The sequence below is a fragment of the Mauremys mutica genome, chromosome 2 (assembly GCF_020497125.1).
Source record: "Mauremys mutica isolate MM-2020 ecotype Southern chromosome 2, ASM2049712v1, whole genome shotgun sequence".
Classification (NCBI taxonomy): Eukaryota; Metazoa; Chordata; order Testudines; family Geoemydidae; genus Mauremys; species Mauremys mutica.
Genome location: NC_059073.1, coordinates 76,396,898 through 76,421,296, shown reverse-complemented (window position 1 = coordinate 76,421,296; position 24,399 = coordinate 76,396,898). Strand labels below are relative to the sequence as shown.

General features: G+C 42.6%; 1 protein-coding gene across 2 annotated transcripts in view; it reads left to right on the top strand.

Moving 5' to 3' along the window:
- SPIDR (scaffold protein involved in DNA repair) overlaps positions 1-24,399 on the top strand; it is a 330,087-nt gene that overhangs the window by 23,913 nt on the left and 281,775 nt on the right. For both annotated transcript variants that reach the window (XM_045004445.1, XM_045004444.1), the window contains exons 4-5: positions 263-448; positions 3,077-3,243. In XM_045004445.1, the coding sequence (XP_044860380.1) occupies positions 263-448; positions 3,077-3,243 (353 nt within the window). The remainder of the gene's footprint in view (positions 1-262; positions 449-3,076; positions 3,244-24,399) is intronic.

The following is a 24,399-nucleotide window of genomic DNA, read 5'->3' as shown; positions in this document are numbered from 1 at the left end:
TAATACTGGCCTCAAAGAGTTGTAATGAAGATAGATAATGCTTTATATTTTAAAAGTGTAAGTGGTAAATGCTGTAATATTTTAGTATTAAGTGTGGATACTCAAATAGTTGCACCTGATATTGGGGGGCGGGGGGAGGGACAGGACTTATGATTTATTTCAGCTCAAAAAGAATGCAAGTTTAATTTTAAATTCACTAGTTTAGAAACTCATATTGATTTGATAGTGTTATATACTAACACTGTCTTATGCTCTCTGATAGGAGTTTCTACTGCTGTGAACCCAGAGGAGTTTGCAGACATAATATGGAGCTCTAGTGGCAGCGACTTGTCAGATGATGAGAATAAAATATTGATTTCAAGGTTGTATAACCAAAAGAGTCATGGTTCCAAAGCACAGAAATCTTCCAGCAAGCATAACTTATTGTCCGAGGACAGGAGTAGTGAAGGTGAGTTCAAATGTTTTGCAAGTGCTTTTTGGAAAGAAATCCTGTTTGCTGAATTTTAAATATTTTATGGGAAAATCATTTGAAGTTATTGCAAAATGTTACAGCTCTGATCCTGCTCTAATTGAAGTTGGTGGAAAAACTCCCTCTAACTTCTGTGGGAGCCAGAATGGGCTATAAACAGCATTAGCAAAAGTGGACTAGATGCTAACGTATGATGGGTGGAATGGCAAGGGATAATAGTTTTTAATTTGTATTGGACAACTATTCCTAATATATTGAAATAGGATGACCTACTCTTTATAGGATGGTACACTAACTCCTTTGTCCATGCTGTTTGTGGAGTTGTGAACCCCCAGGCCTTCAGTCCCCATGCAATCAGTGGTGCTACTGCTTGCTTTTACCTAGGGCTTGATTTGTCCCCCATGGGCGCTTTGCTTCAGATGCGCAAGCACCTCTCGAGCCCTTGATTAGAGATTTTCCTTTAGCAATGTCCGTTCGGCCTGCACATATGCTCTGTGCAACCTGGTGCCGCGCTCCAAGGGTATGTAGGGTTGCACATATGAACTGCCATCAGTTCCTTCTCTATCACCTCAGTCTGAGATGGAACATTAACTTGTCCGCCTGGTGTGTGCCTCAGTGTGTTTTGTAGTTTTGTTTATTGGTTTAGAGTTAGTTATTGTTATATAGAATTAGTTGTAAGAGGTTTCAGTTTTTCCTCTTTCCCCAGTTTTTCCCCCCCATTTTTCCTGGGGAGTTTATTTGGCCTGGCTGGGCTTGCCAGCTTTCAAATGCTGCCTCTCCTGTCGGGAGACTGTCCCAATCAGTGGCACTCTAATAATATATCCATTGCTTCGGAGAGTCCCATATCTCCCAAATGTATAACTTTTTGTGTGGCTCTTAAAATCTGGAGCTCGGAAGAATCAAGAGACTAAACTGAAGCTGCTCCTGAGGAAGTACTTCCTTGACCCACTTTCAAGTCAGGTCAGGAGATTCTCTCCCTCTCAATGATGTCTCTACTCTCTCTCCATTCAAGCAAGTGTAGACAGAATGGAGCAAAAAGTGTGTTTACATGCTTTGCAAGCAAGACAAGATCCTTCCCCTCCGGAGTTTACAGTCTCAGGCCTGGTCTACACCTAAAACATAGCTTAATCAACCTATGTCCCTTACGGGTATGAAATAGTCACACCCTGAGCGTCATAGTTAAGCCCAACTAGTAACCGGTGTAGACCACTACTTGAACAGAAGAATTCTTCCATTGACCTAGCTACTGCCTCTCAGAGGGGTGGATTAACTGCAGTGACAGAAAAACTCCTTCCACTGCTGTAGCAAGTGTCTATACTATAGTGGCATAACTGCAGCTGTGCTGCTCTAGCACTTGTAATGTAGACATGCTATTAGATCCTGATCCTGCAATTTACTGCACAGGGAGTGGGAAGACTGTTGTACCAACACAGAGCCCCTCTGACTTCAAAAGATCTTGAAATGGGATCAACATGACTAGACCCTTATGTCTGATGCAGTCCCATTTAAAGTAAATTAGACTCCATGTGTTTTTAAACATAATCTTTTTTGCAGGATAAGGGCCTAAATATCCAATGTACACTGAAGGATAGGGACTGGGTTTCTTTGAGACAGAGCTGGCTTCCATAAGTGGAGAGAAGAGGCCTATTTTCAGGGGAAATTGGAAGAAAGAAGGGGTGAGTTGGAGGTTTGATTGGACCTGGTATTAACCTGTCTGTTCTGTCTACACTAACTGAGCTGGGAAGCATGTTCCCAGCTGTAGACAGACAGGTGTTAGTCCAGTAGCTCAAACAGGGCTTAAAAATAGCATTGTAGCTGGGGATAGCATATGCAGTGGCTTGGGCTATCCCCCTGAGCACAAACTGACCCGGATGCCCTGGGCACATCCCCTGAGCTGCTGCTTGTGCTACTGCAAAATATACTTCTATTTTTAGTGTGCTAACTGAAGGAGAGCTAGCGTGTCTCTACCTGTTCTAGAAGCGCATTGCCAGTGGCAGTGTAGATGTACCCATCATCTTGTTGCTGTTGTCTGTACCTTTTTTTTCTTTTGGAACAACCTTCATGTATCTTTGGTTCGTCAACTCTCTATTGTTGTTTCAAATCTCTGATGAAGACTTAATTTTTCTCTCTTATCCTTTACTTCTCTTACCCTCTGTTTGATTTACTCAGCCAAACATGAGCTAGGGCTTTTGGAAAATGTAACTAGATAAATCCTAATAATTAAAAACCCGCTACCTTCTCAGGGACGATACTATCAGATTGCAAACCAATCAGATTGCATATGGAAATAGTCAGTCTGTCATGCTGAGATTTGCCTCCACAAAAGTTAGCATTTACCTGCTATTTAATTTTATAACTGATACTTTGCAGAGCTAAATAGTAATTAGAATTCAGCTTTTTATGGAAGATGCTATCAAAGTTGTTTTGTGTGTTATGGAAAGAGTAAGAAAAATATTAGTTGAATGTACACAATAACATCACTTACATTTTTGAATTAGAGATAATTTAACAGCATGTTTACTATCATTATTGTTGAATTCATAGTTATAAATAACACACAGACTCATTAAGAAAAATGTCTTTAATTTTAACAACTACTTTATTAAGGTGAACCACAGTTCATTGACTGGGAGAAAGACAGTGATCCTGGGGATAGTGGTGATGAATGCAATGGATCAGGAAAAGATGACAGTGCATTGGATATATCAGACTCTGATTCCTGTGCAAGCAGTAATTCTGTGACCCTTGAAGAGAAGGAAGGTGAACTTCCAAAGGTGAGAAAATGTTTCTGCTTAAAAAAACCAAAACATAACTGTACAGCATATTAAGGTTTGGAAGAACTGATTTGGGTGGGACACGAGGTTTTTTGTTTTGTTTTTGTTTACCTCTTCTCCCTAAAAGAGAGCTTCACAAACAAGAATATTTCAAATTCTCATTCTTCCCCAAACTTACAAATAGGTAAGCAGTGTGGTCAGTGAATAGAGTAGTTGACAGGAAGTCTTGCAGTTCTAAAATCATCACATGAGATCTGATTTAGAAAAGAAAATGGTTAATTCATAAGAAAGTTATACGTCTTGTGCAGTTTAAGTGGCATGGGTTTTTGTCTTAAAGTCAGAGTGCTCTGCCAAAACAGGCTCTTTCAGTATCAGACCTTCCTGCAGTTCCCATTGGCTGGGAATGGCAAACTGCGGCCACAGGGAGCCAAGGGGCTCCATGCCTGCAGACGCTCCAGTTAAACAAAATGACAGTGTATTAGATATTCAATTCAATGATTCCATAGAGTTTAAAATCATCAAATTTTGGTGTAGACCCATTTATAAGCCGACCCCCGCTCTTTGATGCGTCACGTTTTTACCAAAAATATTCGGCTTATGAATGAGTACATACGTAAGTTTCTGGAGGATAGGTCCATCAATGGCTATTAGCCAAGATGGTCAGGGATTTAACCCTATGCTCTGGCTGTCCCTAAGCCTCTGTCTGGCAGATACTGGGACTGGATGACAGGGAATGGATCGCTCAAGAATTGCCTTGTTCTGTCCATTCCCTCTGAATCATCAGGCATTGGCCAGTGTCAGACGACGGGATACTGGGTTTGATGGACCATTGGTCTGATCCAATATGGCTGTTCTTATGTTCTTATCAAAATGGTTACCTGTTTCTTCCCACAGAAGATCCATTATTCTTAGGCACCAGTTTCACAAACACTGTCTCTAAATTTGCATGTCTAATTGTAGGTGCCTGCATTTTTTGGGTGTCCCAAATCTTGGATTGGTTTGTGCCAACTTGATTTTTGTGCTTCAGCTGGGAAATTAGATGACAATTGCTGTGCACAAATGCTATTTGCATGCAGAAAAACTTGATGTTCAAAATTGCACTCATAAAAATAAGCATACATATTTTAGGGACTGGATTGAAGTAATTTCTAATATTTAGCCGTTGTATTTAAAAGTTAATAGTACTGTACATCCGAAGAAGTGGGTATTCACCCACGAAAGCTCATGCTGCAAAACGTCTGTTAGTCTATAAGGTGACTTGCACCCGAAGAAGTGGGTATTCACCCACGAAAGCTCATGCTGCAAAAGGTCTGTTAGTCTAAGGTGCCACAGGATTCTTTGCTGCTAGTACTGTACAAGTATGTTCTCAGAATTTCCAGTAGAGGGTGCCAAAAATTAACTATTCAGTTTTACTTTTCAGTAACAAATTACTTGGGCATTCTAGTGAAAATTGGATTTAGAATAGTATACTCTTATGTAATTGGATACGCTTAATGCTCTGTAGTGGCAATTAGACATTGTGCAGGTTAAATTGTCCAAGAGGGGTTTGTGTGTATAGTGGGTGGGGTGTTATGATGAATACAGATGTCAACATCAAATCTGACATATGAGCAGACATAAGGTATGGCGTGCTACTCTAGACAAAAGGAAAAACAAGCAGTATATCTGTAGTAATAATGATGATTGGAGTATGAAAACAATAGGCCAAACTAAATTGCATCACAACTTCAGTTAAATCAATGGAGTAGCAACTACTTTCAGCAGGCCAAGACTATGAAAAAAGGATCGGTCTGAGAATAAGAGTTCTGTTTCCAGTCTACTAATCAGGAATGGGGTAGAATCGCTGGCAAGTAGCAAATTCATCAGCCATGTTCTAGTGACTAACATCTGCTTCTGGCTAGTAGGTTAAAGACAAGGGTGGAGGGACTCCACTTCCAATATCTTGGAGAAAAGCCTAGCCCTCCTGACGCCCTCTGCTATGAAGGGAAAGGTAAAGGGCTCTCTTCCAGAAAGCTGCTTGTGGAGCCATTTCTATTTCTCTCTCTTTATTTGCCTCTAACTAGTAAGATGTCCTATAAACTTGAACCTTCATCCCTTCTAGATGCTGTAAATAAGGAGCATTTCCCCCTGCAAGGATCCCAGAGCTTGGGCTGCAGCCTGAGCCCAAACATCTACACTGTAGTTAAACAGCCACTTAGTCCAAGCCCTATGAGCCTGAGTCAGCTGGCACAGGGCAGCCATGGGTTTTTAATTGCTGTGTAGACCCTCTACCCTTTCTTCCACCCTCCAGTTTAGGTTTTTCACCCCCTTTCAATTTCTCCAGTGCCTACATTTTGTGCCCAAGCAGCAGTGAGACATTAAATGTGATTCCTGATTGTTTTGCTGCTACGCACAGGGCTGAGTAGCAGCAGTGAAACTGAGAAGCTTGGTTTTCATTTTTGCTGCTGTTTGACAAAGCCATGAACAATAGTGGAAATATTAGAGCTGCCTATCTATAGATTCAGGAAGACTGTACTGCTTTGGTTCGTTTCAAAAGGAAAAGGAAAGGCTATCTTCACAATCATAAGGGCTAGAAGCTTTTTTTAATGGAAATTTAAATTCTATACAACTTGATGGCTTGGGCCTCATGTTATCTAGGAATAACTTCCCACTCTACACCGGCAAGTAAAGTTTTCATGCTCTGCCAACTAGTAATCTTGTTACTGTTGTGGTAGATCCCCTGAAATCAAGTGAAAACTGATAGTCATGGCAGACAAGATTACATAAATCTGTAAATAGGAATAGTTGAGGAGTTAGATGATACAATTGAATGGATACTTAGGGTACGTCTACACTACAAGACTATTTCGAATCAACTTAATTCGAATTTGTGGAATCGACCTTATGAAGTCGAAGTTGTGTATCCACACTAAATACACTAGTTCGACTGTGTGAGTCCACAGTAACGGGGCCAGTGTCGACTTTGGAAGCGGTGCACTGTGGGAAGCTATCCCACAGTTCCCGCACTCCCTGCTGCCCATTGGAATCCTGGGATTTCCCCCCCCAATGCATGCTGGGGGGAAAAATGTGTCGAGGGTGGTTTTGGGTAACTGTCATCATTGAACCGTGAATCACGCCCTCCCTCCCTCCCTCCCTCCCTGAAAGCGCCTGCGGGCAATCTGTTCGTGCACTTTTCTGCTCAGTGACAGCGCGGGCGCCACAGCACTTTGAGCACGGATCCCGCTGCAGTTATGGCCGTTGTCAACTCCTCGCACCTTATCGTCCACCTCTTCCACAGTCAGCTGCTGAGAAATAGGGCTACTTTTCAATGGTGCTGCGAGCACTGGTGGACCATGGGGGACGTTTTACCAACATCAACGTCGGGTGGCCAGGCAAAGTTCATGACGTGCGTGTTTTCAGGAACTCTGGTCTGTTTAGACGCCTGCAGGAAGGTAGTTTCTTCCCGGACCACAAAATAAGTCTTGGGGATGTGCAGATGCCTATAGTGATCGTCGGGGACCCAGCCTACCCGCTAATGCCCTGGCTCGTGAAGCTCTGTGCAGGCGCCTTTCACAGCGACAAGGAACTCTTCAAGTACCAGCGAGCAGCGTGACCTGTGACTGTTCAGTTTCTTTACAGAGAAGCTGAAGCTGCCCCTGTTTCTTTACCAAGTGACTGTTGACTAGCATCTGCAGTTACATACCCCGCCCACCCCGCTTCCCCAACTTCCAACACACGTTTAAAAATAAAATACATGTTCCACTGTAACTTTACAAAGGTTTCTTTATTGATGACTTTGCGTTACAGGGTTGAAACTGGGACAGGGACTGTGCTGGGTAGGGTGTGGAGTGATGTAAAGACCGCCTGTAAACTCGAGGAATGACAGGCTCCTGCTCCCAGAGCGGTCTGCAGTGCCGGACTGGATGTTTCAACGGAGCCTGCCATCCCTCCTTTTTGGGACTCTGTGTGCGGGGGCTATGTGGCCTTTTGGCGGGGGAGGACGGATACAGATTCCTCTGCTGCGTGGCTCTGTGGTCCAGGACAGGGACCGTTGCATGAGATCTGTAACCCCCCTCCCCCACTACAAAGTCACGTACCCCCCCACCCGCACAGAACCTGCAAACCACCTCCCATACCGACCAGGGTGCGTACTGACTGCAGTGTGTGTGTGACCTGCTGCTGATCCTGCCCCCATGTCTGTACCCTGGTAAAGGTGATTGTCCTGTCAAATTACCAACCCCCTTCCCCCCCTTCAAACACAGTCTCCTCTAAAAGAACATGATGGAAACAGTAATTAACAGAAAAGTATTTTTTATTATCAACTAGACAGTTAGGGGATGAAACTGGGATGGGGGCTTGGGTGAGGCGGAAAGGAAAGGACTTTTCAAAATGTAGGGTATGAGAGCTTTTGGGTACTTGAGCACTCTGCTGGGGTGCAGTGACAGTTTACACGGCCTCTGGCGCCCCTCCTTCTGGTTATTTTGGTGAGGGGGGTATGGAACTTTGTGGCGGGGGAGGGCGGTTGCAGATACACTGCAGGGGGGCTCTGTCCTCCTGCCGGAGGTCCTGCAGAACATGCACAAGGCGCAGGAGCATATCCGTTTGCTCTCTCATTAGTCCAAGCTGCGTTTGAGTCGCCTGCTTGTCTTCCTCACGCCACCTCTCCTCCCGTTCGCTGAGTGAGCGCTGGTACAGAGAGAGGGTCTCCCTCCACTGGCTCTGCTGGTCCGCATCGTCTCAGGAGCACCCCATAAGTTCAGCGAACATCTCGTCCCGTGTCTTTTTATTTCGCCGCCTAATCTTTGCCAGCCTCTGTGAGGGGGATGCTGTGGCGGGTCTGGAGACAGTCCAAGCTGTGTGATGGGAAAAAGGGAGTGAATTCCTTGCCAAGATAAATTTTTGCGAAGAATGAACACAGTCTAATCTGTCTCTGTGAATTCTGGGTTGAGATCCCAGTGCCTGATGGGGCAAAAACCATTTTCGCGGGTGGTTCTGGGTAAATGTCGTCAGTCATCCCTTCCTCCGGGAAAGCTACAGCAGACAATCATTTCAAGCCCGTTTTCCCTGGATTGCCCTGGCAGACGCCACAGCGTGGAAACCATGGAGCCTGTTTTGCCTTTTGTGCCTGTCACCGTATGTGTACTAGATGCTGCTGACAGAGGCGGTTCAGCAGCGCTACACAGCAGCATGCTTTTGCTTTTGCATGACAGCAGAGATGGTTACCAGCCATATTGTACCATCTACCACACCATAAATTGGTAATAAGATGGGCATGGTTAGCAGTCCTTTTGCACTGCACCATTTGCTGCTGTCATAAGTGTCCCTGAGTCAATCCCTCCTTTTTGGTATCTAAAAATAGAATCAGTCCTGCCTAGAATATGGGCAAGTGTACTAGAGAACCACTGTATCAGAGAACCAGAGAGCACAGCTGCTTTGTGTCAGATCCTGCATAGATTATGAGCTGTATGCTATTCACAGGGGGTGCTCCTGCAACAACCCCACCTGTTCATTCCATTCTTCCCCAGCCTTCCTGGGCTACCATAGCATTGTCCCCCCACTTGTGTGATGAAGTAATAAAGAATGCAGGAATAAGACACAGTGACTTGTTAGTGAGAAATGAGTGGAAGGCAGCCTCCAGTTGCTATGATAGTCCAGATAGGACATTAAGGAGTGTGGAGGAGAGGAGCCCAGCATCCTGCTGCTAGTCCAGGGGCAATTGAATCTTTTCTTTACACATGAAGGGTTGGGGGCTGATGAAGCTCAGCCCCCTGTTGCGATGATGACGATGGTTATCAGCCATATTGTACCATCTACCAGGAAAAATTAGGGCCAGGCGCCCTTGATCGACCTAACGGATGGTAGTCTGCATGGTTACCAGTCCTTTTGCACTGCCCCATGTGCCAATAGGCTGATGATGAGGACGGGTACCAGTCATTTTGTACCATCAGCCACCCATGGCGGGGGGGGGGAGCAAGGATGTTGGCGTTGAGTGCTGCACCATCGCGTCTATCTGCAGCATTCAGTAAAGATGGGGTGACATGTAAAAGAGTCAAGAGAGGATTGTTTTCCCTTTCACTTCTGGGGGTGGTTGGGGGGCTGCGTAAATTGCCGAGCTATGCCCTGACCCACCGCGGACACTGTTTTTGACCCTAGAAGCATTTGGAGCTCAGCCAAGAATGCAAATCCTTTTCGGAGACTGCAGGAACTGTGGGATACCTTGCGTCCTCAGTCCCCCCTCCCTCCATGAGCGTCCATTTGATTCTTTGGCTTTCCGTTACGCTCGTCACGCAGCAGCGTGCTGAGTCTCTGCTATGCCGTCTGTCCGGAGATTTTTTAAAAATTCTTTGGACCAGGCGTAACATTACAGTAATTCCCCTAATTACATGCAGGAGTCTCCGAGCGAGATCACCCTGAGGACGGTCACTGAAGGAGATAGAGAGCGCATGCTGCGTGAAAGCCAGCACAAACCAGGGGCCTATGCAGCCGTGCTCGGGGAGGCAATGCTCCCTGAGTACCTCATGAAAGCCTGGCGCGGAAAAGTGTGCTACCACGGAGCACCCAATAAGGCAGCTCTCCCCAGGAACCTCCTGCGGAGGCTTTTCGATTACCTCCAGGAGAGCTTCGTGGAGATCTCCCAGGAGGATTTCTGTTCTATCCCCATATATAGAGAGACCTCCTTTTCACATACTTCAGATTCCTGTTATATTAAGAATAAAAGTTTACATGGTTAAAGCACTTACCGACTGCTCCTTCCCCTGATTCAGGATCCGGGTTAATGGCCGGGGAGGGTTGTTGGGGGATCTCCGTGACGGTGATGAATAGATCCTGGCTGTCGGGGAAACCAGCGTTGTAAGCGCTGTCACCTGCCTCGTCCTCCAGAAACTCTTCTTCATCTTCCCCGTCCGCGAACATCGCCGAGGAACTGTCCGTCGACACTGTCCCATCGTCAGAGTCCATGGTCACTGGTGGGGCAGTGGTGGCAGGCTCCGTAGCGTCCGTTTGCCGCTTTGTTTTTTTGGTAGCCTTGTCTGGGGTCCTTGATTTTCACGCGGCGCTGCGTTGCATCCCGGCTGTATCCTCTGTCTCTCATGGCTTTGGAGACCTTCTCGTAGGTCTTTGCATTCCGTTATTTGGAGCGCAGCTCCGAAAGCAGAGACTCCTCGCCCCTCACTCCGATCAGATCCAAGAGTTCCCGGTCAGTCTATGCTGGGTCCCTCTTTCTATTCAGAGATTACATGAACTCCTCTGCTGGAAAGCTCTGCATCGCTGCCGGTGCTGCTGAGCTCGCCCCGATGTCCAACCAGGAAATGAGATTCTAACTGTCCAGACAGGAAAAGGAATTCAAATTTTCCCGGGACTTTTCCTGTGTGGCTGGTCAGAGCATCCGAGCTCGGACTGCTGTCCAGAGCGTCAACAGAGTGGTGCAGTGTGGGATAGCTCCCGGAGCTAGTAAGTTCGATTTGCATCCACACCTAGCCTAATTCGAGATAGCCATGTCGAATTTAGCGCTACTCCCCTCGTCGGGGTGGAGTACCGAATTCGAACTAAAGAGCCCTCTAGGTCGAACTAAATGGCTTCCTGGTGTGGACGGGTGCACGGTTAATTCGAATTAACGCTGCTAAATTCGAATTAAAGTCCTAGTGTAGACCAGGCCTTAGTGTATAAGCTCTCAGTTGTCAAATCATTTCCCAATCTGACCAGCAGAGGGAGAAAGGCTTCTCCCTTTGCCCCATCTTCCCCATCCATACTATGCCAGGTGTCAGTGGGTGATGTGTAGGTAAGTACATCCTCTCCCCTACACCCTCTTCAAAGCAATATTGAACTCAGGAATCCCGGGCAATATTAATACAGAATGAACTCTCTGCACATGGAAATCCTTTAAACTTTCTTAAATGTGGAGTTTGGGAGTCCTAATAGCAGAGCTGGAATGGAGTGTCCCATGTCCACCTCATACTATCCCAGGAAAACACACTTAGAGTTTGTCTTTAGATGACAGTTTGCCACTTTCATTATCCCAGTATAGTTAAAGTGGTACAACCTGTTCCACCCCAGTGCGGCTGCAGTTATACCAGTATAGTTGAGTCCCCTTTCCTGTATGGAATAAGCTATACCAGGGGTCGGCAACCTTTCAGGAGTGGTGTGCTGAGTCTTCATTTATTTACTCTAATTTAAGGTGTTGCGTGCCAGTAATACGTTTTAACATTTTTAGACGGTTTCTTTCTATAAGTCTATAATATAGACTTATAAACTAAACTAAACTAAACTATTGTCGTATGTAAAGTAAATAAGGTTTTTAAAATGTTTAAGAAGCTTCATTTAAAATTCAATTAAAATGCGGACCCCCCCCCCCCCCCCCCCCCCGGACCAGTGGCCAGGACCCGGCCAGTGTGAGCGCCACTGAAAATCAGTGCCATAGGTTGCATACCCCTGAGCTATACCACTATACAGCACCTTTTATACTGATACAACCCGGGCATCCATGCTAGGGTTTGTACTGGTACAACTATATTTCAGAAAAAAATCACACCTCTAAGCAAAATAGTTTATACTGTTAAAAAATTGTCTGTAGACCAGGACTCCGAGAATTCCTTTTCAGTTTTCTTTCTGACAGAGCTCCCTTTTGTGGAAATTTCCATGGAAGTGGTCAGTCTGCGCTATACTTTAACTCTGGGGGCTAGCTCATGCAGGAAGTTAAATCCCCAGTGTAAATTACTGGCTCCTTATAACTTTGGCATACTTTGCCATGCTATGCAATATTTGGGACTTGCACCCTTGTAGGAATAATTCAGGCAAACTATTTGAGGAAAAATAGAACAGAACTGAGAATACAAAAGAGGTGTTTGCTTCAGGAAAGCATTTTGTACAAGATTAATCTTTTAAAAGGCCTGTTAATTTAGTGGCCTAACACTGCAAAATGGGCAACCATTTGAGATAAAATATTTGTGTAGTATTTACTAAATCTTTGAAACCTAATGAAGTGTCTGCATAATTAGAAGACTTTTTTTGTGTGAAATTTATTTTCTACTACTCAGAAATATGCTACACTCCATTAGATTCTGGAGGGTTAGCAATTCTGTCAAAATATTTTTCTGCAATATTTATCAATTTTTACATTGTGCTAGACCTCTAATTTCATGGGCCATTTTAAACATGAACAAGTTTGTGACTGCTGCCTTCCTTGATACACCCATAGGTTTGGTCTGAAAATTACTTCTCTCCAGTGTTTTGTTACAAATCATTTTTAAAAGAATAAAAAGGAGGGTGAGGGCTTAAACAAAAATGTACAAACTGGATGTATTACATCAGGGTCTATGTGCACAGCTTTTACTTATGTGTAGGCCTTGCAATTAAAAAATAGAGGATAGGATTTTCAAAGTTGCTTAACATTGGCCTAACTCTGCTCAGTCTCATTAACTTCAGTGGGAGCAGAGCTAGGTCAATACACACAGTTTTGAAAATCCCACCCAGAGTTGGGTGGATTGTGTTTTTTTCTTTCCTTTTGGCGAGTCGGGGAGAGACCGGGGTGGAAAGGACGTGTTGCTTTTTGTTCAGATACAAAAAAATCCTTTAATCTATAACTGACTTGATTTTTTGCTTAAGAAAATGAAGGACAGATAATACTGAAGGCCTGGCCCAGGAATAGTCTTCCTCGAGAACTTCCAAAGGGGCGAGGAGGCACTAGCGACCTTTTCCTTGGAGATTCTGGTGTGCAATGATGATGACCTCCTTTCCAGTATACTTATATAATGCTTTCTAAGAGGACTCTGTTTCCCTCAACACAGGTCTATGAGCACATTTCACTGCATTACAAATAGTGGGTTGAATGACCCAACCAGAATGTGGCCTTCGCTAAAAGCCTCCTCTCAGAGATGAAAGGCCTCGAATGTAATAAAAAAAAGACTAATCTCTTAAATATTTTAAATTTTAAATATTTTCATTCCAGGGGATTAAACAGAATCTAATGTTGTTCAAATCAGATTTCATCCCTCCTACCATGCGGCCTCCTACACTAGGAACTGCCTCTCTCCATCCATGCCAAGTGGCCTCCTTTTCTTCCTTCAGATTCTTTCTAAAACAGTTTTCTGTGAAGTCTTCAGCATTAATCCCCCTAAAGTAGGTTAACTCTGTTTTATTAAAATATATAATGTCTGCCTCAGTTGGAGCCTGGATACTCCTGTAATGTCCTGTATGCTTAGACTGTGTATTGTCTGTGGCTGGTGTGTGGCCAGATTTGCTCACTTTTTGTGACTAGTCCCATTTAGGCCAGAGGAATTTAATTACATGAATGACGTGAGGAAAATTTGTCCCCTAAATTATGAATTTCTCTTATGTATGTACTATGCAGAATAAGTAAGGCTTAATAAGCCTGTCTGCAATTTATTTTTAAATTATAACATCTAATCTGGATGCAAAAGAACCCAGCAAAAAAAGCTAAGTTTATAATTTGGTAAAACATTTTTTTCCCAAAGGAATAAATAGAAAATGTTAACAGTTCCCAAATGGGAATCTTGTTCTAGGAGGATATTCCTTAAACTAGACCATCGCCAGGTTTTAAATGTTTCAGACTTCACTGAAATGGATCATTACTAGTATTCTAAAAGCCCTGTTGCTTTTTGGCATTGCATTGGAAATGGGAGCTTTAAATGATTTATGTAGAATAGAAAACATGCTTCTGTGCAATTGTCTTCCCTTAGTGAAGAATGTTGTGAAGTTCTTCCAAATACACACCTTTGGGTAGAATCTGAGGCTTTCTGACCTACCAGAATTGGGGCCATGGATGAGTCAGTAATTGATATACTAGTTTATTGCTGCCGCGGTAACTTAGCTCAAAAAGGACAAAATAGGGAAGTGTAGCAAGTGATTTGCTTCTCTCTCTCTTTCTGCACCCTGGTCTTGGGTGAAGTAGATTTTACACCTTTGATGGCATCCCAAAAATATCCCTCAAAGGTGAGCAGTATCTTGAGCAGCCAGTCAGACAAGTATTGTGCACATATGTGGCCTTTCTCTTTTGTCCTCATCATCTTGCACCACTATACTTTTTCTACATGTAAAATTAAAGCTGAATCTAGCACCTATCTTGTGCAATACAGTTAAAAATAGGTTATTTTAGGGCATTGAATCATAATATCAAATGGAATCTGTGTCAAGTCAGATTGATAACTTAAACACTGATAAAAGATTATTATGTTTGTGTTGTTGCAAGCATTTATTTTGGCACCCATGGCTCTTGTATCTGGGCACCTTAAAAAGCATATATTGAGACACAATAATAATCTTAATGAGAGAGAGACCAAACACCACATTCCCCTGCTACCTGCAGCATTACTAGTCAGGATGCTAGGATTTAATCAGCTGGGAAGGCCTGGACAAAGAGGAGCATCTTGCAGCTATTTCTGAAAGAGTATTTCTGCAAGAATCAGATTTCAGAGTTATGAACCCACTACCAAGAAAGCTCTGCCTCCAGAAAAACAAATACAAACACATCAACCAGCTTATTAGAAACTCTTTTATACTTTACTTTTCTGTGGACAAACTGGACTTTGACTGCAGTAGGCCTGTTCTCAAAACCAGTTAGTCAGATCACATCAGGTCAATAATGGTTTAGGAAGCAACTATCACTTTGCACTCACATCAGTCAGGTAAAATGATTAACTGTAAAGCAACCGCGTGATATAACAGAAATAATATTCTTGTAATGGAACACGGTAAGGGAATTAGCCTTTCTGTAGCCAGAGGAGGCGTATCTTGTGACAACTGGTTTCCATTGACTTGATCAATTTAATAAAGTGTAATAGTCTATTTTTTAATTTTTCAGTGTAGAATATAGTCCACTCCTGGATGAGTTGTGGTAGTCTGCATTATAACTGCTTTCCTTTAGGGCTCCACATTCATATTAACTGGGCCAGCATTTGAATGTAGCTGACGATATAAGTTGAATCATTAGGTCTATATTGGTCTATATGTTGATAGTTTAAAATATTTAGTTTGGGAAGTTCAAATCTCAATGTGGCTGATTTTGGTTCTTTAGCATCCTGAGGTAGATAACTGGGTGGTGGTAATTCAAATAATACCTTGAAATCTCAAATCAGCCCTTTGTGCTGTGCATAGACCTTAAATAGCCATGTTATCCTCGGAGAGTAGAAGTGTCCCTTTGCCCTACACATACATACACTCTAGTTCATTGGGTTGCTTAAAGGTGGCCACATTTCAGTTTGTTAAATATTCTGGCATGTTTTTCTATGTAAATCTAAAATAATGTTGTGTGTATTAAGCTAGTCACATAGACTGACAAATAGCAGAAGTTACCGTAATGAAGTGGAGCCTGGGCCTTGATGGCACATGCTGTTCATACTAGACCTGTCTATTTTCACTGATTCAACTGGGCAAACAGTTGGCTGTTTGGGTCTACTAATCCACCAGCTCTTCTCTGTTTAACTTGAGGATTCAGTTAAGCCACATCTTCTTTCTTGCATATCTCTGGAGAGCCACAACTTAACTGCAGCTGACAGCTTGGCTATCTCTGCTTATGTGCACCAAATGCTTCCATCCCACCCCATAACATTAAAATTAGAGTGACCGTATTTCCCAAAGGGAAAACGGGACACCGCGTGGGGCTGGCCCAAGGCACCCCATCCACCACACGGCTGGCCCCAGGTGCTTGGCCAAGATGCGCCCCCTCCCCCCCCAACAGTCACTGGTCACTTGAACCCTGACGACCCCCCACTCAAGGTTGTCACTGGTGGCTCAAACCCTGCTGGCCACTGCTCAAGGCTGTCCCCAGCACTGGAACCCTTCCTCCTCTTGCCCCACCTCCAGCCCAGTCTCCCTCCTGCATGAGGCTCGCATCTCCGCTCCCCCCCCCCCTTCTGCCCCATTGCATCCCACTTTTTTTGACAAAAGTGGGCATTTGTCCCATTTGCTCTTACCGACTGATCAAAAAAAGTCAGGATGGCTGGGATGGCTTAAAAAAGGGGCTGTCCTGGCCAAAACAGGATGTATGGTTACCCTAATTAAAATGGAGCTCTTTGTTTTCCAGAGGCAGCATTCCATGGGAGGGATCTGGAGTTTTTCAGGCTTGGATCCTCTAGGCAACAGTGACTCTGTTTGGAACACTGTAGAGGGGACTTTCTGAATACTGGGGAGAGGCAAAAGAAATGCATGTTGCTATGCCAGGCCCTCCTCTCTCTCCCAACAGCAATACCGATTTATAAGTGTAGATCAGATGTTAGTTTTTAACTCTTGCTGTGGAGGGAAGTGGTGGGAAAGAAGGCTCATTAGCACGAATAGGGTGGTCTGGCATATGTGCATGATGGTTTGTCTACTATGGGTTTAGTAGTATTAGAACTAAGGCTTGACAAAACATTTTGGTTAATGATTTTAATTCCATTCTCAACCATAGAAAAAGGTTTGTGCACATCAAATTGTAACAAATGCCTGTGTCTTGAGTAGGTTTGGATTTGATCACCAAACTGTCGACAGTGCTCTAATTTAGACAGATTTAATTGTTTCTGACTTCCTTGCTAATTTTTAATTTAAAAACCAAACTTATTTTACAGCTATTTACAAAGACAATTTATCCTCAAGACATTAGGTGGCTAATTCTCCATCGAATTTATGCCTTTATGATTGTCTGTCTCAGCAAAAAGGTGACGGATTGAATTGGTTTGAGAGCGTGAAATACCCTCTCATCAGTAGAATGCTTGCAGCAAGGGGAGAGGCACAGTGGCAGGGTAACTTAAGGAATCTCGTGCTGCTGCTGCTGCTGATGTACCTGTTCTCAAATAAGATTGTATTGATTGAAGGTTTTTGCCATGTCAAAGACAAAAAATACATACAATCAGCCACTAAAATATGTAGTAAACAAAATACATCTAAAATGGTTAGTCTGTACACAATGTTTAAAAAAAAAATCAAAAACCAAAATCGAAACAAAGCAGTAAGTATACAAATACCCTTGCTAAATACTCCAAATTTATTGTTTTAAACTTTTAGGACCTGGTTCAGATTGTATTTAGGGGTTTCATGCCTTGGACTTCAGTGAGAGCAGAATTGTGCCCTTTGAGAAAAGTGTTAAGCATGTAGAGTTCATGTCCATCTTACTGTATAAAACAAGACAGTTCAGTAGATTCTGATAAGAACAATAAACAGAATATGATGAGATGAAATAAAACTTTTAAATTTTTCTGGCTGTAAGAGGAGTTTGGAAGGTTCATAGTCCAGAAACCCGGTCACTTGGGGTGCAAGTGTCTTTTTTCTCTTTTAGACAGATAAGGTTCTTTTCCTCAGATATGTATCTGTTGTATACAGTATCTTTTCACCCATTTTATTTCATGTGACAGAGGCTAGCTATGTATTTTCATGCTGCTGCTGGCTTCTGCTTGGAGGGTGTACAGTCAGATGGTGTGGGGCTAGGGCATAAGAGGTGCTACTGCTGTCACTGGCTGCCATTGCAGTGCAAGAACATAGAATCATGGGGTTGAAAGGGTCTGCTATGATCATCTAGTCCAACCCTCTGCCAAGATGAAGGATTTGTTGTGTCTAAACCATCTAAGACAGATGGGCATCCACCTTTTTTTGTAAACCTCTAAGAAAGACACTTCAACGACTTCCCTAGACGTTTTGTTATTTTGTCCTACTATTCTTACAGTTAGGAAGTTTTTTCTTGGGATATAATCTAGATCTACTGTGTTGTAGTTTGAACCCACTGCCTCTTGTCCAGCCTTCTGTGGCAAGACAGAACAACTTTTCTCCATCTTTTTTATGGCAGCCTTTCAAATATTTGCAGACTGCTATCATGTTCCCCCTTAATCTCCTCTTTTCCAAACTAAACATACCCAGTTCCTTCAGCTTTTACTCATATGGCTTGCATTCCATCCCTTTGATCATCTTTGTTGCTCATTTCTGGATCCTTTCCAATTTCTCTACAGCCTTTCTATACAACAGTGGTCAAAATTGGACACAGTACCCCAGCTGAGACCTAGCCAGTGCCAAGTAGAGGGTACTATACCCTCTCATGACTTGCATGCTATGCCTCTGTTAATGCAACCCAAAATTGCATTTGCTTTGTTTTGCAACAGCATTGCATTGTTGACTCATGTTGAGGTTGTGATCCACCACAAGTCCCAGATCTTTTTTACCAGCGCTGCTGCCAAGGTAGTTATGCCCCATTCTGTATTTGTGCATTTTTTTCCCCCCATAAGTGTAGCACCTTATATTTGTGTTGTTGATTCTCCAATTTATCAAGATCCCTTTGAATTTTAGCTCTATTCTGAAAAGTGTTTTCAATCCCTTCCCCAGCTTTGTGTTACTGCTAGTAGCAGTAACACCCAATGGCCAGAGATTGGGCACTAGATGGGGAGGGCTCTGAGTTACTACCGAGAATTCTTTCCCAGGTGTCTGGCTAATGGATTTTGCCAACATGCTCATGATTCCATTGATCACCATTTTTGGGGTCAGGAAGGAATTTTCCTTCAGCTCAGATTGGCAGAGACCCTGGGGGTTTTTCATCTTCCTCTGAAGGATAGCCACATAACTTGCTAATTTAAACGAGCATAAATGGTGCATTATCTGTAATTTGAAGTCTTTAAATCAAGATTTGAGGACTTGAGTAACTTGGCCAGAAGTTATGGGCCCATTACAGAAGAGGGTGGGTAAGGTTCTGTGACCTGTGGTGTGCAAAGAGGTCAGACTAGATGATCATGATGGTCTCTTCTGGTCTTAAAGTCTATGAGCACCTCTTATAAGTCCCCCTGTTTAGAAGCAGCAAATCTCATTGCTTGGCCCCTGCAAGATTAGTTCATGCTTAGGGCATGGTTTCTAAAGTTTTCTGAAAAGCCATAAGATTCAATAATTTTCATTTTTTTAAAAAAAAATCTTGGGTTCTACAGAAATAGATGGCATTTGTCAGACTCGCCTAGAAATGCTGTCTTCTCACTCTGGGTGAGGTGATGAGGCACTTCGTCAGACTGGGATTTGCATTTCTTTTAATGATCAGTTTAAAAAAAAAGACAGTAATCTGATTGTAATTTGAAGACTTTTATATTTGTAACATTCTGGGAAAAAGCTCAGTGTGTTTTTTAAAAACATATTCATTGTTGCTTTTAGATATGTGCTAAAAGTGCCATACATGAGTGATTGGGAAAGGGATGCTATGTTTTGTGAAATATAATTTGTAAAGCAGTTTAGGATCCTTTTGTAATGATAGGAGCTGTATAATATAACATATGGACTTGTCAGAAGCGCTTATTTGAATATTTAGGAGGATGTGTTGAGTAAAATAGTTGCAGCTGTGTTTTTTGGGGTGTGTATGCCTAAATAGGGAATACCTAGTGATGTGGTATAAAGTCCTGAATTTGAAACGGGTCTCTTTCTGCTGAGTAGTAAATATGTGCATTACTCCTAAGCCAAGGGGATCTAGGACTGTCATCCCAAATAAGTGCTGATAAATCATTTTTTTCCCATAGAATCTTAGAAATGTAGGACTGGAAGGGACCTCCAGTAGGTCATCTAGAACAGTACCCTGCACTGAGATTGGACTAAGTATTCATTGTCCCCCCTCAGAATCCTCTTCTCCAGACTAAACAACATCCCTTCTTTCTTTTTTTCAATCTTTCCTCAGTGGTCATGTTTTCTAGACTTTTAATCATTTTTGTTACTCTCCTCTAGACTTTCTCCAATTTGTCCATATCTTTCCCAAAGTGTGGTGCCCAGGATGCAATACTCCAGTTGAGGCCATATCAGTCCTGAACAGAATGGAAGAATTACTTCTCGTGTCTTGCTTACAACACTTCTGCTAATACATTCCAGAATATTTGCTTTTTTTGCAACATTATTACATTGTTGACTCATATTTAGCTTGTGATCTATTATAAGCCCCAGATCCCTTTTGGCAGTACTTCTTCCTAGGCAGTAATTTCCCATTTTGTATTTGTGCAATTGATTATTCCTTCCTAAGAATAGTCCTTTGTATTTGTCCTTATTGAATTTCATCCTGTTTATTTCAGACCATTTCTCTAGTTTGTCAAGATCATTTTGAATTTTAATCCTGTCCTCCAAAGTGCTTACAATCCCTCCCAGCATGGTTTCGTCCACACATGTTAAGTTTACTCTCTGTCATTATCCAAATCATTTATGAAGCTATTGAATAGAACCAGACTCAGGACAGATCCCTGTGAGACCCCAGATGATATGCTCTTCCAGCTTAATTGTGAACCATGATAACTACTCTCTGAGAGAACTTTTCCAAACCAGTGGTGCACTCACCTTATCATAGGTCCATCTAGACGAGTGGTTCTCAAACTTATTTGATTTCCCCCCTCCCCTTCTTTGTGTCTGTCCCCAGTGAGGGCTTGGGGCAGTGAGAGAGGGAGGAAGAAGAGCCTAAGCCTGAGCCACCTCCTGGTGAGGGATTGGAGCAGGGGGCAGGCAAGGAGAGCCCAAGCTTGGGCTACCTCCCCGTGAGCTATTGAGGGGAGGGGAGGAGAGTCCAAGCCTGGGTAGTGGGTCTGTGTCTCCTTTTACCGCTGCCTACCCGGTGTTCACGGCCCTTCTGCATGAGCCCCAGCCGTTTGGGCTGACTGCTAGAGCTCTTTATTTAAAAAAAAACAAAAAAAAACCCCCACAACAAAACAGTACATGAATTGAGCCTCCCTTGGGAGGTCTGCCCCAGTTTGAGAACTAATGATCTAGACTATATTTCTCTAGTTTGTTTGAGAAGGTCATGTGAGACAGTATCAAAAGCCTTACTAAAATCAAGATATATATATGACATCTGCTTCCCGGGTATCCACAAGGCTTGTTATTCTGTCAAAGAAGGATATTAGGTTGGTGTGACATGATTTGTTCTTGACAAATCCATATTGACTGTTACTTATTAATTTATTTTCTTATAGGTGCTTACAGATTGTTTCATTATGTACTCCATTATCTCTCCAGGTACTGAAGTTAAGCTGACTGGTCTGTAATTCCCTGGGTTGACCTTACTCTCCTTTTTTTTTTTTTTTTAATAGATAGGTACTATATTTGCCCTTTACTTATCCTGTCATCCATGAGTTCTCAAAGATAATTGCTAATGGTTCAGAGAGCTCTTCAGCCAGTTTCTTAAATAGTTAAGAATGTATTTCATCAGGCCCTGCCAACTTGAAGACATTTAAGTTGTCTAAGGCTGTGTGTACGCTACAGAGCTTACAGTGGCACAGCTGTACCAATGCAGCTGCGCTGCTGTAGGATCTCTCATGTAGCTGCTCTGTGCCAACAGGAGAGAGCTCTCCTGCTTACGGAATTAAGCCACCCCCAGCGAGTGGTGGCAGCTATGTCAGCAGGAGAAGCTCTGCCACTGACATAGCACTATGCACACTACCGTTTATCCTGGCATAATTTATGTCACTCAGGGGAGTGATTTTTTTCACACCCCCTGAACGACATACGTTTTGTCGACATAAGTGGTAGTGTAGACATGGCCGAAGTAATTCTTACCTTGTTTGTTTCCTATTTTAGCCTCAAATCCTACCCAATCTACACTTCTGCCATTGCTGCATTTTCTGTTGTTGTCGCTCCATCCTCATTGTATAATGTGCCTACTCTATCCTTGGTCTACCTCTTGCTTCTCTCATATCTATAAAAAAAATTCTTGTTACCCTTTTTGTCCCTAGCTAGTTTAATCTTTTTTCTTTTTTTTGCCTTGGCCATTCTAATTTTGTGCCTACATGCTTGTTATTTTTGTTTTTTTATATATATATATTCATGCTTCATAATTTGACCTAGTTTCTACTATTTGTATGACTCGTTTTTGAATTTCAGGTTATTGAGGATCTCCTGGTTAAGTCAGGGTGATCTCTTTATGATACTTCATATTTTTCTCATGTATTGGAACAGTTTGCTCTTATGCCCTTAATACTGTCTCTTTAAGAAAACTGCCAACTCTCCTGAACTCTTCTTTTCCCTTACACTTGCTTCCCATGGGATTTTGCCTACCAATTCTCTGAGTATGCTGAATCATAGAAGTGTTGGACTAGAGGGGACTTCAAGAGGTCATCTAGTCCAGTCCCCTGCACTCAAGGCAGGACTACATAATAACTAGATTATTCCTTACAGGTGTTTGTCTAACCTGTTCTTAAAAACTTCCAATGATGGGGGTTCGACAACCTCCCTAGGCAATTTATTCCAGTGCTTAACTACCCTGACAGAAAGTTTTTCCTGATGTCCAACCTAAACCTCTCTTGCTTCAATTTAAGCCCATTGCTTCTTGTCCTATCCTCAGAGATTAACAAGAACAATTTTTCACCCTTCTCCTTGTAACAACTTTTTATGTACCTGAAAGCTGAGGCGGGGGGGACATAAGTCTTCTTTTCTCCAGACTAAACAAACCCAGTTTTTTCAATCTTCCCTCATAGGTCATGTTTTCTAGACCTTTAATCATTTTTGTTGCTCTCCTCTGGACTTTCTTCAATTTGTCCACATCTTTCCTGAAATGTGGCGCCCAGAAGTGGACACAGTACTCCAGATGAGGCCGAATCAGCACAGAGTAGAGCGGAGGAATTACTTCTCGTGTCTTGCTTACAACACTCCTACACTCATCCCAGAATGATGTTATCTGTTTTTGCAACAGTGTTACAGTGACTCACATTTAGCTTGTGATCCACTGTAACCTCCAGATCCCTTTCTGCAGTATTCCTTCCTAGGCAGTCATTTTCCATTTTGTGTTTGTGTAATTGATTATTCCTTCCTAAGTGGAGTACTTTGCATTTGTCCTTATTGAATTTCATCCTATTTACTTCAGACCATTTTTCCAATTTGGCCAGATCATTTTCAATTTTTATCCTATCCTCCAAAGCAATTGCAACCCCTCCCAGCTTGGTATCATCCATAAAGTTTATAAGTGTACTGTCTATGCCATTATCTAAATCATTTATGAAGGTATTGAACAGAACTGGCCCCAGGACCAATCCCTACAAGACCCCACTTCCAGCCTGACTGTAAACCACTGATAACTACTCTCTGGGAATGGGTTTCCAACCATTGTGCCGCACCATATAGTAGCTCCATCTAGGTTGTATTTCCCTAGTTTGTTTGAGGTCATGTGAGACAGAATAAAAAGCCTTACTAAAGTCAAGATGTACCACATCCTACCACTGCCCCCCATCCACGAGGCTTGTTAACCTGTCAAAGAAATCTATAGGTTGGTTTGACATGAATTGTTCTTGACAAATCTATGCTGACTGCTACTTATCACCTTATCTTTTTGATGTTTTCAAATTGATTGTTTGAATACTAGCTCCACTATGTTTCTGGGTACTGAAGTTAAACTGACTGGCCTCTAATTCCCTGGGTTGTCCCTATTTCCCTTTTTTATTGAATGGCACTATATTTACCCTTTTCCAGTCCTCTTGAATCTCTCCCATCTTCTGAGTTTTCAAAGATAATTGCTAATGGCTCAGATATCTCCTTAGTCAGCTCCTTAAGTATTCTAAGATGAAGTCTGCCTTCTTGAAGTCCACTGTCTTTATTCTGCTGTTTTCCCTCCTACCATTATTTAAAATAAATATAAATAAACTAAAAGCATTGTAGTTATAAATCTTTTGGACAATTGACACTAATTCAGATGTCTTGAGTGGAAGAGGAGGGTAGAGAGGTTGGGAGTGAGGAGGAAAATATATCCAACCCTGAATTTCAGAAAGCTGTGAGGAAGAGTTATATTTATGCCAGGTTTGTGCTGTATGATGCATAATATACATGTTTTCATAAATAGTTTCTTAGCTCTGAGTATAAGAATGATTGATTGGATTTAAAATCAAACAACTTAATTGGGAAATAAAGTTTTGGGTGCAGTGCTTTGTGTATTCTTTTTTTAACATATTTCAGTTTCCTGTTCTAAGTATTCAAAAGTTGGCACTTCCTACTGAACACTGAGGCCATTGCAAAAAAAATAAAAAATAAAAAATCCTTGTGTTCTGGAAAAGATTGAACCAATGCAGCATGATCAGCTAAAAGCAATGCTAATGCCTTATATCAAATGACTTAACGGCCAGACTTTACCCTGCCTTATGAAAACCTATAAGTAGCTGAAGGAACGGAAAACTGAAGTTCCCTTTGCAAAGATTCCCCACTCTGGCTGGAAGTGGGAAAGGAGAGGACTGTTTGTTTGTTCCCCTGTAGAAGAAACAGCGCCTATTCCAAAGT